Source organism: Monopterus albus, unplaced genomic scaffold (assembly GCF_001952655.1).
Source record: "Monopterus albus unplaced genomic scaffold, M_albus_1.0 scaffold323.1, whole genome shotgun sequence".
In the NCBI taxonomy this organism is placed as follows: Eukaryota; Metazoa; Chordata; class Actinopteri; order Synbranchiformes; family Synbranchidae; genus Monopterus; species Monopterus albus.
In genome coordinates, this window is record NW_018128203.1 from 135,622 (window position 1) to 155,537 (window position 19,916).

The 19,916-nt window shown below is 39.9% G+C and overlaps 1 protein-coding gene across 1 annotated transcript in view; it reads right to left on the reverse strand.

The window, feature by feature from the left end:
• The window catches only part of tcf3b (transcription factor 3b), a 27,470-nt gene extending 16,651 nt beyond the window's left edge, over nucleotides 1-10,819 (reverse strand). Inside the window, 2 exon segments of the mRNA XM_020624243.1 lie at nucleotides 8,352-8,424; nucleotides 10,723-10,819. Of these exon segments, the coding sequence (XP_020479899.1) occupies nucleotides 8,352-8,424; nucleotides 10,723-10,797 (148 nt within the window). The 5' untranslated portion in view covers nucleotides 10,798-10,819.
• Nucleotides 10,820-19,916: the final 9,097 nt, after the last annotated feature.

Consider the following 19,916-nt stretch of genomic DNA (forward strand, 5'->3'; position numbering starts at 1 on the left):
GGGGGGCTGCAGTGATGGTTGACTTTCTACAACTTTCTCCCATCTCCTGACTGCATCTCTGGAGCTCAGCCACAGTCATCTTTGGGTTCTTCTGTACCTCTCTCACCAAGGCTCTTCTCCCCCGATAGTTCAGTTTGGCCGGACGGCCAGCTCTAGGAAGGGTTGTGGTCGTCCCAAACGTCTTCCATTTAAGGATTATGGAGGCCACTGTGCTCTTAGGAACCTTAAGTGCAGCAGAAATTTTTTTTTGTAACCTTGGCCAGATCTGTGCCTTGCCACAATTCTGTCTGTGAGCTCTTCAGGCAGTTCCTTTGACCTCATGATTCTCATTTGCTCTGACATGCAGTGTGAGCTGTAGGGTCTTATATAGACAGGTGTGTGGCTTTCCTAATCACGTCCAATCAGTATAATCAAACACAGCTGGACTCAAATGAAGGTGTAGAACCATCTCAGGGATGATCAGAAGAAATGGACAGCACCTAAGTTAAATATATGAGTGTCACAGCAAAGGGTCTGAATACTTATGACCATGTGAGATTTCAGTTTTTCTTTTTTAATAAATCTGTAAAATAATGTCAAACATTCTGTGTTTTTCTGTCAATATGGGGTGCTGTGTGTACATTAATGAGGAAAAAATGAACTTAAATGATTTTAGCATATGGCTGCAATATAACAAAGAGTGAAAAATTTAAGGGGGTCTGAATACTTCCCGTACGCACTGTAAGTGGCCACAGTGGAGTTGCACAAGCCAGGAGAGAGCATTGCTATTGATCAAGGATGCTGCTGCAATGCAATATTAAACAATTTATGGGGAAAACCACACAGAAATGCTGCTCAGTATACCCATTAGTGTTCATTACAGTCTCTGAATAGCAGAAAATTAACCATACACATGCCTGTGTAAAATGTCACCTAAACCACATTTAAATTCTGCTTAAATGTATATTAATAGTCAATTTCACACACACACAATCACATAAAATAACACAAAAATATGTAAAGCCAAAACATGAACCACTATGTTTTAGGTAAAGAAAGAACTGATATGTAGCACAAAGGAAAAACACAGCTAAAAGACTGGTGGAGCAGAAAACTCCAAAATACCCCCATCATCCCCTTCTCCCTGTCTTATGCACTAATGCTATCCAGGCTCTCTGGAGACACAAGGCTTAATTGCATGCTGATTTGCATAATTGTGCATATTAATGCTGTTTCCTTATGAATATTCATATTTTGTCTTTGATTTTTGCCTAATTAAAAAAATGTGTGTGAGAAAGCAAAAGAGAGTGAGCGGGTGGAAGAAGAAAGCTGGGGGGGACAAGAGTGAGAGGGGTCTGGGGGAGATCAGCAGCCTGGCTCACGAGTGAGAATGAGTGATGAGACTAACAGAGCAGTGCAAGCACCTACACACGCTGCGACAGCCATGATCTATTGAGCTGATGCCAGTGGCATGGAGAATCAGGCAAGCAGAGAGGAGAGGGGACCTCTAAAGATCATCTTCGCTCACTGTCAGAACAGTCACCATGTCCAATGGTACAGGACACTGGTGACGGGCTCACAGCTAAATAAAGATGACAGACATTATATGAAGACACTTCAGCCAGGGCTTGGTGCCAGGAGAAACAATACCAAATTAGTGAGATACAAACGCACTTTAGAGGAGTGACATCAACAATGAGGTAGTCTGTTCCTAGTGTTGCAATGTACACAAGTACTTTCACATTTCAACTCCAAGACACTTCATCCAAAACTGGCAACAGACCACATGCATAATCACATGTACTAAACACAAATATGCAATAGGTAACCTACAAAATCACACACACTGTCACTGTCAATGCTAACCTGCCCAGCCAACAAGTCGATTTAGAAAAGGAGCTTCATAATCATCACAGCTATTTTCAATACACCACTCATCTGCCACTGAAGCCTCCATTTGGCCAGCAGGGGTGCAGGGGATAGAGCGAAAGCATAGCTGTGCAGGAAAAGTCTGACAACATTGTTTCACACTTACTGGAGTAATTAACTCAGAGGCAATTAAAACAAGGTGGAGAGCTGCTGAGGTGACACTGACACTCAGCCAGACTAGGAGAGCACAGCCATGCCAGAAGAGAGATCTTTGTATTGTTGTTCATCTCTTCTCGTGTGTAATAGTAAACAAACTGACAGTTGCCACAGGCAACCAAAATGATAAAACAATACAAAGTAGTCTTTAAAGTGACCCACTGTGGTTACCATGCTGTTTAATAAAATGTTTTAAAAGCTGGGTCATATCTTACCGTGGACACTCTATTTGAGATAATATTTTGTGGCTGGGTATGTTGCAATGATGCTCTTGTACACACGAGTTTTATAGTCAGATTATAAAAGCAAGATATGTACCATTTAAAGTAGGTCAGCGATATACTCCTACATCAATTATTTTGACCAGTAACAATATTTTTAGCACTTTGTTTTAAACCAACCCGTGACCTAAAAAGTTTGATCTAAACACCAACTGCCTCAAGCAGCTTGTTTCACTACATTAAGTATATTTAGCTAAAGGACCAATATAGAACTGACTAATCTGGGCTTATTTCATGATTTCCTGCACTCAAGCTTTTCATTTCGCTGGACGGCTGACAGTAGTAATACAACAGTCAATGTGCTAACACACCTCCTTTGGAACTTTTACAGGATACAGTTTTCTGCTATGCTTGCATCAACTAATAATACAAAACAGTGAAACTTATATTTCCAGTACCTTGGATTACAAGTATTGCTACACATGTTAAAATGTTTTCCCTCTGTACTGACAAGTGTTAGGAAAACAAATAATGCTATAGCAAAGAAGGCAACCAAACAGTTAATGTCAAGGTGCCCTTTTAGTTCGCAGTTCATACCTACAGGACATCCCAGACTACATGAAGACAGCATCAGAGCAATTGAGAACTCTAGCTCATGCCAACAAATCTAAGATCAAAACTTTTAGGTAGTGGATACTTGCATAAATGAAGACAGGCTCAATTAGTTTGCAGCTAAACTGTTGATACTTGCTGTGACCTTGCAATTCAATGACAAAGACGAACGGTCCTAGCAAACCGAAGCCACATAAAGCTTAAAAGTGAAGTTAACTTTTGAACTGTCAAGTGACATAATGGCAAAATAGAGTTAGGATGAAATATACACAAATAAAACATGCAGATCAGAAATGTAAAGCTAAGGGTGTGTATGTAAACAACAGGTTCTCTGGACATATATCACATCCATCCAGATTTTGGCATGGCTAGCGTGAATGTACTTCCAAAGAACATCACATGGCAAGACAAATACTGACTCACAACCAGAGCCCAGAAAAATATTTATTTTCTGAGCCACAAAGCCTTCTCCCAGCTGCAGGATTTGAAAACATCTAATTTATTTGAAGGAAGCCACTCTCCTTTGAGATTTCCTCTTGGAGGGCTTAGATATTTCAATTACAATACACTAATGCACATAAAAATACATGACAACAGAGAATGTGAAGCTGTCGTAAAACCATGTTGAATGGTGGGTAAATGTACCATTTGGGAAGGATCTCACTCATTACCCATCAAAGAGATATACAATATATACAACTATATGTTAGTTTAAAAAAATTAATTCTATCTCATACAGCTACATACAGTAGTGGATACATCCTCTACGACCAAACATTCACTTTCTAAGGTTCCCACTCTCTTAAAGAAAACAATTTCCAAGACATTTTCAATGATGTAATGCTGTGATGTCAACTGGGGATCACATCTAACAAGTTCCTCTGTGTGGAAGTCTCTTAAATCATATGTGTTAATCTATGATGATACTTTATAGATGCTTTATGACCAATTGATTATTGGCGGCTGTTGCACTCTCCCAATATCTCTCTCTCACGCATGCACAGATGTTCAGTCCCACAATGCTACTATGAATCTGTGGGCTTTATTTTCTAGAATTTTCTTGTCTCTCGCTCTACAGTCTCTTTCACATCACAGGTTAAGCTGGGGAAAAAAAAGACTATAGAGCTTAACTAAAAAAAAAAAGCAATCTGACTTGACCCTAACAACAAACATTTTGTCGGTTTTTTGTTTTACCTAATCATCTTATAATACTGTCACTTCAGTTCTACTTTCTTTCTTTCATACTGTGTATGAATTCACAGCAATAAAAGAAAGAACAGTATGCAAACACCATAAAAGGTTTTGCCACAAACTCAACTGATTAGCTTCTCGCCTGTATGATTTCACATGAGTGTCTTCAGACCTTATAACTGTGCATGAACTATGCATAAGCTTCCAACTTCTAACTGAAGCTGTGTGTGACCTTCTGTGCTATTTTCACCCTCACCGCATCGCACCGGATAGCGGCATCATCTAGCAAAAGCACTGCGTCAACCAGTCACATATGGGGCACAATTGGGATGTGGACGCCAATGGGAAGGAGACTCTTATCTTGTTAGCATGAGCATTCACCTCTCTTCAGTGTCAACTCTGGGCAACTGTTTGTTTACATTTTTGGCTCCATTAAAAATACTATAAATTAGCTGATTGCCACTCCTGCTAGTAGTGTACTCATAAACATAAAGACATTAAGGCAACTTTCACCAGAATACTTTGCTAATGAAAACAACTTTATATATTACTATACTGTATTTTCACTATATTGTGATGATCCTTAGACAAGCTCTAAAGCACCTTTTTTCCTATAATTTCTAAATGGATTTGTGTAGGTTTACTGGCAACGGACACTGCAGAGGATATCCTCGGGAAGTGCCTACAGAAGATACAATATTTCAAGTTCATATGTTAAGATTTGACTTGTATCTCCATGTTCAACTCAAGAACACACTTGCCCCTTAAATGTATCATGCCCTTCCAACTTTAGGCACTGTTCTACCTAACGTCCATTTCCATTAATGGCCATGCAGTATTAACAAGCCATCCAACTGCCTGACTAATGTTAAAGCAAACAATAGCCATGCATATGTTGGAGCTTTAACTGTTAAACAAATTTAAAAGTAATAACTAACCAATAGTTTTTAAATATTTGCTGTTCAAGTATCAAGCTACTCACAGTTCTTAGTTGTCTGGCTACATTCCATTGTGATTTTATATGCCCAGTTTATTTGATTCACACCGTCTTTACCAACATGATGCATTCAAAAGCCAATAGCTTAAGGTCTTCTGACCTTACAAAAACATGAGCTTAGTAAAAACAGGCAATAAACTTCTACCCTTGCTATTCTAAGCTCATCTCACACATTGCCCTTATTTCAGCTGTCACCTCATCCCAAGATCTGACAGTTTGCTCTCAGCAAAATGAAAATACAAAAATGTGAAAATTATTTTTCCAGGATGATGCAGGACACTGTACAATTTATCTCAATATCTATGACTTTTCCATGACTGGAAAACTGGTAAAAAAAAAAAAATGAATTGAAGGTGTTCCAGGAGACATGGAAACCCCGACTTTGGTATTGAGTTTGAACACAGACAGGACTGAAATTGATTCATCTGCAGTGTTTGTGTCATATGCTGACAGTTCGTTAGCTACCGAACAAAGAGCTGAGATCAGGGTGCAGTCATTTTTCAGTCTGCTGCTCTTGTAGACGGGATCTCTAGTTCCAATCCGCTGCAAGTTAGCTACAGTCAGCGAAGGTTATCTATTCTGAATTACCACCGTCAGTAAAGTGAGATCTAAACAATTTAAGCTATTTTTGAGCCAAACACAACAAAAACATTTGCAGGTAAATGCAGCGCCTCATTACCAACATGGCCCCCCCTATCCAAACATTCAACACAGCATGATGTACCTTCACATTCTCTATACAACAGCCATGTGCAGCTATACAACTGGGAATGCACAATTCAAATGCATAGCTGATAAACTAACCACCAGAAGAAACCATGTGAAAATTAACATTATTTGTTGTGATTTATCAGAAGTGAGCTTGTCATGTTCTGTGTAGTGTGTGTGCCTGCCTTTGTTTTACTTACATTATGGGGACTGAAACCTGTTAACACACTCACATTGTGGGGACGAAATCACTGAATTTTTGGGTGGCAACATGGTTTAAGGTTAGGGTTAGGTTAAGTATAAAATCAGGGTTAGGTGTTAGGCAAGTAGTGGTTATGGTTAAGGTTAGGATAAGTCTTTAGAAAATGAATGTAAGTCAGTGTAAAGTCCCCACGAGGAATGAAAACACAGCAATGTGTGTGTGTGTGAGCATGAAGGGGGGCTGGAAAAGTTGCCAGCAGCTGCAGAGGTGACAGAGGGGACGCCTGCCTGAAAGCTTGTGAGCTTGGCCAGCTCCCACCACACACCATCACACTCTGCCTCCCCTACTTCTCAAACATCCCATACTTCTTGCCAGTCCTCTTCTCTTTCCTCTCCCCTCCACTCCACTCAGCCCAACACACCCTTCCACACACACACAGGCCACTGAGGAAGGGAGAAGGATGCCTAATGCAATTAGCACCCCCTCTGAGCACTTCGAGGTGGTCTGGTGGGCTACTAGGCTGCCCACTGCCGTTCCCGCACTGCTGACTCCCTGAATATACAAGCTGCCTAAGTGAGTCATAGATGGGCATTGTTCTTTAATGATCATAAACTCTATATTAAATAAGTTTTCTGGCCACAGTCAAGCAGCATTTTGAAGTCGTAAGCATTCTTCTTTTGGGGTTGACTTTCAAAATATTGTCCTGTCAACCGCTGCATCTAAAAATACAATAAAAATCATGTACACCCAATCTAAGCTTCCAGTTTTGTCCTTTTGTCTGTGAGTTTTCTTTCTCACATAGACTGTATGGTGTATATTACATGTTACAACATGACGCAGATCAACAACAAACTCCTGAGCTGGAATGTGCAGATGTTAGCATTTTGACTCCCAAGTGCTATTAGAAGGTACCTGCAGCTCTCCCAAAGTTAAATGCAACAGCTTTAAGTGTCACATTAAAGTGGGTGTCAATAACTGAGAGCCACACGTTAGGAGATGAGGAGGGGGGAAGAAATTAACTCCTCACTGCTTAGTAATTGCCTTCTGTAATAGAAACAAACAGAATCCTGCCTCCCACAGGCTGATCCCTCTATTCAACAAGCTCTCTCTTCCACTCTGGCCACTCACTGCATGCTGGGCCAGTTTAAGAGGCTGCGAGTCGGGAGTGAGGGACATTGTCTCAGATTCAAGCCATTTCCTGCAGATCAGTGGGGGTAAGAGCCCTGTGCCGTGTTGGGGGAGGAGTATTTTACACTTCAGGGTGGGGGAGTCATTTCATGTCCATAAGCTTCCCTTTTTGCCTTTGTTCCTCAGCGGCCAAGTTCTCACTCTGGGGAACGCTGAGGAGTGTGACTCGATTTCACACGCCAGGTTGGCAGGGTGACAGAGAAACAAAAGTAACACAACTCACTAATAACATTCAGGAAGAGAGAAAAGCTCACTCAGAGGCTTCAGGTGCGTGACAGGGTTAAATGGCAGCCAGTTTACATTTTAAAACAGTGAAATAAAGACTATCTGAAGAAACAAGGGAAATGTGGAGATAGATGTAAAAATAAAACTCACAAAGACATTAACACATCTGCACACAGAATATATTTTCATCATTAAGAAAGATATGGGAAGCCAAAGTCTATGTTTTCTGTGTCAAAGCTACATTAAAGACATGTAAAGAGCCAAGAGCTGTAGTCTAAATGGATCTCTTATTTTCTATACAACCATCAAGGGATCGCCACATAAACAGGCCTGGAGGAGGCTGTAGCATGGTGCAAAATGGTAACTTCTTTAAAAACTCTTTACACTACACAATCCATTACAAACAGTAGGATAAACAAATACAAAGTCAATCAATTTCCAACATTTTTTCTTTGGTGAAAAATTGTTCCAACAAAAAGTATGTTAATTAAACAACACTGTTTCTTAAAATTTGTTTAGCCGTTTGACTTTTTGAAATGCCATTTTGTAAAGCTTTGAGCACGACAAACAATATTCACCTCTATTATACCTATTGAGGCGGTGGCAGAGACCTGAAAACCTAGGCAAATAAAATATCTGCACACTGGAAACCACAAAGATAAATGAATACATTTTTTGTGATTTAGGTTAGGTGACCTTTGAAGTCCTGCCCATCAGCTGTAAATTGAGAAAAAGTTCATCTATACTCCATATATATTGTTGCTTTGCCAAAGCCTACATGCAGCCACATGAATATCAGTTAATATCACATGGGGAAACAACTGTTTTCATACACAATTTGACACAAAGATGAAAGCCAACATTTGACAAGACATGGTCCATACAAAGCAGCAACTCTGCTTTGAAATGTATGTATGTTTGTACATTGAGCTGAAAGGCGTACCTGATCCACCAAACTGAGTGCTGGCCAGTGTCATTGTCCTGTTCTTCCCATTGGCTACTGGAGGCGCAAACATCTACAAACAAAAGAAGAAACATACAGTAACTAACAAAGCAAAGGATGGCACACTTCACACATAATAAATGACATTACACACAACATTCAGTTGTTGTGTTGTTGTGTGTGTGTGTGTGTGTTTCCCTTAGATGCATTTCAGTTTTGGATTAGTCCAAACTTTATCATATGCTATTTAAAAACAAGTGAGTCCACCAATGATAGGACAAACTCTAGTGTAACAGTAAAACATGGTACTAAATGCTATAACAATAAGGTATTTATTTACAAAATACCACAATTGAATAACAAGTAGTCTCTTTAACAATGCGAAGGTAGTTTGTTTTCCAAAACAAATATACAGTATTTTGAAATTAAACCTTACATACCTTTGAGACATTCAAAACCTAGAGTATATAGTAGTTGAACTTTCAAAACATGAGGCTGTGGGTTTTGTCACTGAGCCACTGTGGGCTTTACAATGAAGCGATGGTGTGGTCTAAATATCTGTGACGGCGACGTGGCCAAACTATACTTTACAAACCACATCTTTCTGTAACTAGGATGCCCTAACATGATCACATGGGACGTTTTATTTATTTATTTTAAACAGGGCAAGACTAAAGCGCTCCAACAACCAATCTGAATACCATCTTTGTTTCCTTTAGGTTTGGATGCAGATATCAGAAACACGTTTATTACACATCAAATTTAACTTGCACTTTCGTGACTGACCACAAGATAAATATAGATGAGAAAATTTTCTGGTCACAGTGTTTGACAGTTTCTCACCCAATTATCAATGTCACATTAGGAGAGAACAGCTGCTGATACATTTTGGCATCTTATCAAGCTTGCTCTTTTCCAACAAATCCAACTGTCACATGAGAACCTCCCCACAAAACTCCTTCACGACAAAGAGTTTTTCTTTCATGGTATAAGGTTTCCTTTAACCACCAATAGCACTGCTGAGAATATGACTACATTACCAAAGCCGCTGACTGAATTGTGCAAGTCGATATGCTGGAGCTCTACCAACAGTATTCATGGACAGAAATGATTTTCAAATAATAAATAAATAAAGCTTGTTCTGCTGTTCCCCTGTGTACAGATCATTATAAAATGTCAATGATTCTTGCAATGACATAAACGCTTCAATATTAATCAACTGTACTCAAAAGAAATCTTATGGCACATTAGGTCTGCTGACAAATATTCATTAGGAGTCACAGTTTGGAATGACTGTTGTGCTCCGTATAAAATAATTATCCAGAGCTGGTAATTTAACTTTACCAGGTCTTCCATTGACTTGGGGGAAAAACTAATACAGCTCCATTGAGCCTATGAGATGTTCATGTCAGTGTAAAGCTCAACAAAGGCTTCACAACAAATGAAACACGGGTAAATAAAAGCAGAACAGAATACCTCTATTCACTTTGTAGATACTGTCTAGAGGATACTTCTGTGAAAATATCCTTCTAAAGACTAAAAATGTCAAAAAGAAATGCAGAAGCTGTCTGCTCAGCCCACTTCATACATCACAATTTTGAGCAGGGATGACATTTTCTCTTGTTGTTCTTGGTTCTCTATTTACATTTTCTAGTGGATCCCAGTTCATCCCAGTAATGATCCATTTCATTTGTGCTGTATCTGTGCATCATCTACCAGGCATGGGATGATATGACTTTTTCTTGATAAGATCTGAAGCATGATATGGCGTGTACAATCAAAAATTCAATGACTAATGTATGACTAGTTGTGGAATACTTGTGCTTTATACCCCCCACCCCCCTTTTCTAGCACTGGTTTGATCATGTAAAGAACAACCAGATATACCGACTTACTGTTAGGCTACTTACAAAAAATACAAAGTCGCTAGTGTATGGAGACCATGTCGATGTACACATCACTGTAGAAAATGATACACATTGTGACGTTTCTGTATTGTGATATATTGTCTCATCCCTAAATGAGTAATCTATATTTTAAACCTGAATTCATTGTCACCTGTCACGTTAAGGTAAAGCAGTATTTTACTTGCACTGTTCTGATGTAATCAGCACTACCTCTGGATGCCACAAACGATGGATGGAGGTATCTTAAGGTGACACAACTGATTGTTAGAAAAAGATTTCAAATTTTCTCTTACAGATGTTGACAAATTAAGCTTCCCACTGATTTTCTCTCTTCACCTCTTCCCCTGCTTCATTCATGCAGGCCTGCAGCTCTACTCAGCCCAAATCCAGACCTATATCACACTCTTTAGACCTTTCTCTCAGTGCCACCCACAGCCACCCTAACTGCTCTCCCACTCTCTTACCGCACTGAAATCCAGGAGGTCGCTGAGTTCCTTGTCAGTTTCCACTGCAGCCATTCTTTGCTGCTGTTCGTTCATAACCTTCAGTCTCTAATAAACCCTACGAGAGAAATTTACAGATACAGAATTTTAGTGGCACTAGCAAACACAAAGACAAGTTACATATAGCTCTTAAAAACAGGGAGGACAATGATAATGAATGATTCAAACTACTCTTTGCTTTATCACAATCCATATCTTATCCCCATGAGATGATTCACATTGGCAAGCTGCAAGTCTTCCATAAGATACCGATGCATGGGTGCAACATGTCAACAATTTTCTCACCAGTGCACATGTCCAGGTTACAAACAAATGTTTGTATTTGTGAAGTTAAACAGGAAAATTAATGACTGTCCTCTAAATATCAGCTGGCCTAAACATATAGCTCAAATAACAACCACGCTGAAATATGGTCCATGGAGTAAGATCAGGCAACAGGATGCTACTGAATACTATATACACTTTCAGGAGGGTGACTTAAAAATGCTACTTTCTATTAGACACTGCCGTGAAATAATGAATGCTCTGCCTTTAGTCAAATCACTTCCAAGTAATGACTTTAAAAAAGTGTCTTTCATTTTACACAACTCTGGCAAAAAAAAAACCCAAAACACAACCATATGTCGATCATTGCTACATAAAAGAGAATGTAATACATTTACATTTACAGACATAATTGGGACTATTGTTAGCCCAAGGAAACAGGGGTGAAAGGCAGAGCTAATGACTGTATGCAAACACATCATTACCAAATTACCATATGTCAACTCAGAAAGAACCTTGTCAAATGACACAGTGAGCATGAATACCGGATTTACCCTGCGTTTTACATTGCAGCACAAGCCCGAGGCCGCTCTCTGATGCTAAGCAGTGGTTCTGCAAGCTTCACAGGGAACTAGTAGTAAGGGGAGCAAGCGGAATAGAGGCACTTGGACACCAACAGGTGGTGTGCTTTTACAGCCTCTTTTGTAATTCAGCACTAACATTAATTGATGCAATTACAAAAACAAAAACATGGATGTCTTAGAGGAAACGCATGTCATAAAATGGAAATAAACAAAGGTAACTCAGAACATTTAAACTTATGTCAAAAGATAAATTCAGAACCACTTGAAAGACTAACAAACAAAAACATTAGGCTAAATGTAATAAATCATCTTCTACATGTATTAAATTAACCCAAGTCACAAAAACTGTGAAGTCCCAAGTCTAGTGAACCCAGGCGAGCTAAACTAATTTAACCTTGAGTCAAGGAAAAGGAAGTGAACAAACCTAAGTGTAAATAGTCTATCAACAATGGCTGTAGGTGCTTTTCCAAACTTTTGGATAAGACGGTCGGTTAAGGGCAAATCAGGTCATACACTTCACTAAAATAAACTTAACATTCCCAAATAATGTTTAACCACTGAGGTAAATGGAGCAGAGCACATGGAGCAGCTTAATATAACAAAATGGCATCTTTAGCTACTGCTGGATCAATATTTGAAGCAAGCAGATTAGAGGTCTTTGTCACCCCACACAAGGCAGAGAAGGCAGGCTCCACAAAAGAGCATGTACTTTGAGTGAAGCAAGCCACTCAGCTTAACACACACCTCACATCAGAAACACAGTATTCCATATAAATTCATGAGAAGAAAACACGACTCAAACTTTAGCGTGTCAGCTTTTGATCGTGACTTTCAAACAAAATAATGGGCCAAATTAAGTTCCTTTCACCTGCCTAACGAACGTGTAATTACGCGAGAATAACTGTTTTTGACACTAAAAACGAAAGCACAATTCCGTGTACACATACATGTGTTTTTGCTGTTTTTAAGCCATACATCAAATGTTAAAATACAAGTCAAGTATCTGGAACACGAGTTTATGCCAGTGATATTACTACGGGAACAGCAAGGGCGGTTGCACTGATCAGAAAAGCCACATTCAACTGTTGATTCAAATACTGTCCGAAAAAAAAAAAACGAGTGTTAATGTCTTGTGCCAAAAGCCTTTTTATTTATAACTACCGGGTCAAATAGTTTATAACATTGACAGTAAACATCTAGGGCACCACAGGATGTAGGTTGCACATTATTTGATCATCTCCGCCAGGCCACATCCAGACCAAGCTATTGCTGACAACTAACCCATTTACCATTTATTTTGAACTGACATCATCCTCAGGACTAACAAAACCATAATCTCCAGTTGCGCCTTCCAAGTGAAAACTACATGTGTGTAAAACAAGTACAACGGGCCCTGACCTCGTAGAATAAAGAGCAATGGCCTGAACTTCATGCAACAAATACTGAGCTCGTTCTTCCACATATTAGGGTTCAAGTCGTGCATTATGAGGGAGTCCGGTGGGGGAGACGGTGGGGGTAGGAGCATGAGGAATTTCCTGCCAAATGTGCAATAAAATAAAAAGTCTAGCTGGTGGCCAGACGCTTCCATAACAGCATATTTAAAGGGCTAGCTAAGGGTTTTTATGTGAAGTTTCCATCGCTCTTTTGTTGGGAAATACATATAGAGGTTAACAACGCAAAGTTCAACCAAAATGCTCTCCAACAATAAACAACGTAAAGATTGCACATTTCCACATAGCCTACTGGCTATGGGCTAGTGGCGGAGACAGGGTGAAAAACAAAATGAAGCTTGCTACACAGGATTAACGTTTAACATTAGTGCAGTCTTTTAGCTGAACAAAGGAGTAATTTTTCCTGCTCTCCGTGGTCGATGCGGAGACCACCACACACTTGGGTCGCCACCTCAAACCAGACAAAAACTTGCATCCCCCGCTTTAACCACACATTCCCAAAAACTTTTCAAAAATTGCAGGCGACAAAATAGGTGTCAATGAAACCCATCGAAAGTGTCTGATATCCAACAGTAAAAAGAAAAGCGGAGACTCGCTAGGGGAAAAACATAAAACTTCAAGAGAATTTCCACCTCAGTGCATGAAACGCATTGGAGCACAGTATATGTCTTCCTTTTGTCCCGGTAAGCCTGCTTTGCACACCGCGCCCACGTGTTTGCTTCAATGTAAAAAGTCTGTGTGCAAACACATCTATTATACTAACTAATCTCGCGTCTTCCTTTTTTGTTGTTACAACTGAGATGATTTCATTCTTCTCGTAGACATCTTCACCACCTCCGTCCACATTGTCAGACGCAACAACGTATCCCTCCGCACAAAAGTGAGGGCCTCAACGCCAGCGGTGTCCGATTTCAAACGCCTTTGAGAGACCGGGTGTTTTTACAGAGAAAAAAATATAGCCTTAATGTCTCCCGATGGCCCAAACAACGGTAATGAATAATGCCGACGCGCAGTTTTGCGTACTGAATCTGCAATCCTCAAAATGCAAGAGCGCTAGGAGCACTATGTTGTCCAGCGGAAGGTTATCCTAAGAAAGTTACCTGCGATTACACAGCAGCCGCTTGAAGAGATGGCACGATAAATGCGAAAGAGCTCAGCCAATAGAAAAATAGATATGGTTGATTGGCAGCAACGACAGCCAATGATGGGCAGGGATTCCAACGTGTACCCGCCTTCTTCTTGACGCTCACTTCCCCCTGTGTGCTCAGAGAGGCTGGCTGAGGGGGCTCCAACATGCCCGCTGACATCATTTTATTATTGTGCTTAATGTGTCCGCTGACTTTTTTTAAAACCTCAAGCTAGGAATTTTTTTCATAACCGCCTCAACTGTAACTGTGCTATAATTTAAATTTAGCAGTAAAATTTTGTCTCAGCATTTAAGTTATGCTACATGTTAAAGTAGCTCCCATATATTTTTCTATATCATTACAACTGTTTTTTGATGATTTTTTTTCATTTGCTATATTGTTTTCTTGAACACTAGGCTACTGTTTTGTTTTAGTTTTCACACAGTAGTTACTTGCAAACCTATTATCATTATAGGGATGTAGTTAACATTTTTTCTTAGAATTTGTTGCTTATTTTAAAAAGTGGCCATTATAGTTTACTAAAGCCTTAGGCTACATATTCAAATTACATGGCTTTAGATGGCCACAGTCCAAAACCCTATAATATTCAGTTTACTATTATATAAGACAAAGAAAAACATAATGTCCTCACAGTAAAGAAGCTGGACTTAGTAAATGTTTGACACCTTTGCTTTAAAACCATTAAAAAAATGAATAGCTTATTAAAATAGTGGCAGATTTATTTTTTGTCAGTCTACCAATTGATTACTTAACTAAACGTTTGGGCTGTAATTTTTATGATGCCAGACTTTTGTGAATGAGCTGATAAACATGAGACCAACGCACCCCTAACTGCCTGCTCCAGAGCAGAGAGGAGGGCTAGCAGAGTGTACTGGTTCACTCACGAGGTGGGGGGGGGGATACTGGATAAGCAACTCAAATTTGTCTGTAATGTTAAAATGTTCATTTTACAAGATAACAAAACCATTATATTATCTGAAATTAAGTGCAGTTCAGTCACCATGATGATAATGAAATGCTTAAGATGGAATAGGTTTAGATGACCCTAATATGTAATGTTTTCGGACTTTATTCAATAGGTGCATGACATCCCTATGTTATCACACAAAGCCACACAATAACCCCTCTATTGAAAAGTATATGTAGGTGTTAGACAGCTGTTGTTTTTAGCTACAGGGCAAACCTTTTCAGAGAAGAGGGAACTTAAGATGACCCTCCTTTGTTTTCTGTCTACAACATCTAAAATTACCATGTTATATAAACATTCATGGCAGACATTAAGTATTGGCCTATTATTGTAGAAAGACAGAAGACAATAGCCACAGAAAGATTTCTTCACCATCGCAGCACATGTTTATCACTATGAACCACTACAAAGGCTACAGTGACTCAAGTATTTTTTGAGTCACCATGTGGGCATGATGCACATGTAATGGGTGTGAGCTGTGTAAAATTTAGAAAATTAAGACATGGCAGATGCTAATTCTACATAGTTGCCTGGTGGTATTACACACCCCTGATGCCTCAGACTGTCTATCCGCACAAAGGTTACCAAAGGGAAGCGGGCTTTGCCGTCAATAGGACATATAGGTAAATAATCCACTGGGTGTCCCCTGAGTGAAGGAAAAGCCTCAGCACACAACATTAATTAGTCTCATGGACCGTCTTTGGAATGTAATGGGGTTACAGCTCAGAACAAACGCACATATGGGCCATAAATACCTTCACAAACATACCCTGCACACATTTGGTCGCAGAGAAGTACACATACAGGTACTCACATCCATACACACAAAAGTGAAAAGACAGCTATCACATCAGAAAATAATCATAACTTCCAAAGAAAGGGCATCTTGAGTTATTTATCTAACACATATTTGAGATCCTTTCATTTAAGAACATATTAATCAAAAGATTAGATTTGAACAGATGGAAATATCTGTTTTGGGAAATGAATTTCTAGTGGAGGCAGAAAAAATCTCTCATATTCTCGCCTTTTTTACCAGGAGATGTTAGGCCTTGAGTAAGAATAGTGTTGTTGTCAGTATTAGCAATGAGGCTTGTAAGCCCTCCAAGTAGTTTGTAGTAACAGCTGGGTCTGACATGGAGAGCATGTACAAGGGCAGCCAGGCTGAAGAGATGGAGGGGGAGGTAGAAAAAGATTAAAAAAAAAAAACATATATACTGAGGATCTTCACTTTAATGAATGTGGAGTGCATCTAATGGTGACATGAGGTTAAACAGAAATGTGTTGTATAACAGGCAGACTGAAAGGCAAAGCTGCAAACAAATGTATTTTAAAGCATTATCCTCCCTTGGACTACTACAGTATTAACATCATACCTACAAAAAATTTTGGCAAGTAAATTAGGGTGGCACCACCTTCTCATTAAAGACAAGGGCAAAAGCTGGCTTAATATGTTTTCCTGATATTGAGCAATCAATTTTTATATTCAGCTGTTACAAAATAATTAGTGCAGCTTGGAATGTATGCAAACATTATACTGTCCAGTATTTAGTTTGTTTGACAATTAACACAGACATAAAAGAACAGATAGTGACCTGCAATGGCTCAGTTTTTATGCTAAAATTACATTTCATTATCCCCTCTCACTATGTGTAATCTACCACAAGGTAATCTAAAAGCTTGCAGCATTGTTATATGGGAAGGACCAAACAACAAAACAAACATGTCACCTATAATCTCAAAATACATTCACAGTACAATAGACAGTTAAAGGCAGACTGGGGAGGGATGCTGTCGCACATGCCCTCAGTGATTCCTTCTAGCCATTCCCAGCTTCATATCTGTAATTAACGACAGATGCACATGGGAAATTAGCATATGTTTGGCACATTGGTGCTAATCGGTCATATATTTGTGCATATTAATGAAATATTTATCAATGTACACATATTGTGAATCACATAAATTCACACAAATAATATCAGCATGTAATAATCTGTACTAATTACTTAATCCTCTTTATTTTTTTTTAACTAATTATGTTTTTGTAAAGTACAGATAAAGAGGACTGTCTTCCATCATAGTATAGCTGTTTTACGTATGTCACCTTTGCTTCCACCTCCAATGAAAAACCAATGTGTTGATTCTAGTCTGATAGCTGGGTGTAGTGCTAGCTACCTGCCACAACACTCTCACGTTAGACACATTTAGCCCTCACTGCCATCCTGCTCTGCTCATAGGAAGCCAGTCATGCAAGCCAAACCACATCACCAGCCAAACCACATCACATCACACACAATGATAAGCCTGTAATCATACAGTATAGACGCCACACATAACGCACACAGAGCTCGCTGGTGAAGCAAGCTGCTCACCTCTCGTTCCATACTGAGCCCCTCATTGCCTGTAATAGTAGAGGCTTAGGTCTGGGTGGGGGAAGGGCAGAGGTGCACAGGTTTCTGATCAGACAAGAAAACTAGGCCAAGACCAACAATCCCTCTCCCTGAACAGCCTTAGCCCCTCCTACATGATACAACTTTGTTACAGGGCTGTGACAATCACTTGTGAGATTGACATTAAAACCGAAGCAACAGAGTGATTTTGAGCCACAATACATGTATTTGGAGGCATAACAGCTTCTCATAGCCAGGGCTATGATTCATGCTTCCTTGCCCCTTTGGAAGCTGTCCTCCAATAAGAGTTAGAGGCTGGGGGTAGGAGCGGATAGATTGATAGTGTTGGCTGAGTGCCCATACTCCGAGTCTATCTGTGCTGAAGGGGAGGAGACGGGGGGAATCTATCTGTTGGGTTCTCTGTGCTCATGATAAACTGACTCACGTCAAGCTTCTTCCCCCATTACAGCTCGCCTGGCAGAAAACACCTAAACTCATACCGACTTTCAGCATGTTAAACAAACAATAAAACGTGTGGAGAGTGGGGAGAGTGCGTTAAACAGGGCAGTAATCCACAAGGTTATCCTGTCCCCTTTCAGCAATAGCTGAAAAACAGCAAGAGTGTAGTTGTTTTGGAACAGCATATCATCCTGAGTTTAAATAAGTACTCAAAACAAACAAAGGAACACACTGAACCCAGATTTCACTTCATCACAAATGGGACTACCGTCAGCATTAAATGCAGTGTCTTTCTCTCTTATCCTGAAACTGTAATTCCCACAGAGCTCCACAGTGAGAAGGAAAATGAGTTTGAGGGATTGTCCATGACATTAATCCTTCCAAACACTACAGTTCTAAGGCAGAATCCAATACAGACAGACAGACACAAAGCAAATCAGCAATCTATTTACTAAACACAAAACTAAATCAACAATCCTTTTGGCTTCTGTCCACTCTCATTTAACAATAGATTTCCTGTGTGCCACCTTCCTCTGTTCTCTGGTGATTTTATGGGACCCCTCCCTGCCAACTTGGATTCCCATTATTGTGCAGTTGTATGGGTGCCCCTGTTCTGCCACCCACGCTTCAGGTACAATGAACAGAACACCAGCTTCCTGTTTACAAAGCCGGGCAATTGAGAAGTCCACCACCAGACGATCCAGCTGAGGAAAAGAGCAGATAGGAGACTGCAGTGGTGACTGGATTTGAGGTGTGTGGCTTTTTTTAATTTTAAATTTTTTTTTCTAGATGAATGAACACAATACAGTAGTCATATATTGAGGGGGAAGTGTGCAGAAAGTCACATGATAACAATCAGATCAGAAGCTGAATTGACTCTAAATCAATTGAAGTAGGCATGTCAGGGCTGCCCAGGGCAGGAGGGGGAAGAGATGGAGGGAAAGGGAGATAGATGTGAGCCTGTGTGGGGGAGGGAAGCAGAGATTGTTGGTGGAGTGGGAGCACTGCAACAACAATAACAGCAGTGTGTGCATGTGTGTGTGCGTGTTTATGTGCATGTGTGTGAGTGACAGAATGAATGAGTTAGAGTGGAAGAGGGGATGTGTTATGGCTCACAGAAGTGATGAAATGACATCTCCTTTACTTCAGCACACAGCTGCTATTGCAGCAAAGAACACACTGTTGAGATGTCTGACCTCCTATATTCTTCGCTAGCTGCTGCTCAGAAGTGTCTGCTTGCCTGTCATGTTCTCCCCTAATTAGCTATAGCTACACAATGACTGCACTGTGTCCATTGCAAATAGATCTCTGCCAATGACACTCATGTCATTAGTATAAGCTTAATTTCATGGACATTTACTAAGCAAAAATGCAGCTAAATGTGTTTTGAAGGATGCTCATTATGCATTTTTATTCCCCCAAATACTCGTGACTTGTATACATATCAAGTGATAGTCTGAAATAGCTGAGCTAATAATTCAGATGACCTCTTTTGGGTTAAAACAAATCCAATATGAAAACTTATGGATATGACAAAATTCAGGTTGAGGCTTCTCTTCTTCGTTGTTTTCTTTATTTCTTTCATCTCTTTTTCTCCTCCCCTCCCCCCTTTCTTTGCAGATTAGAATTCATTAGCAATCAAAGAGCCTCCAGAGAGCTCCAGCTCTTAATTACCTACTCATTTGCATTTTTGCATATTAATGACTGCAGGGTTTTGGTAGGGTTTTTGCCGCAGTGGTTTAACAGCACCTCAGTCCTCTGTTCTCCAGGGAGGAGGAGAGATGGCCATAGGCTAGGCTCCAAGCCTGTCCGATTCCCCTGTATCCTTCCTGCTGGGAGCTGGACAGAGCAATCCCAAAAAGGGTGGTGGTGTCCCTTATCAACATAAG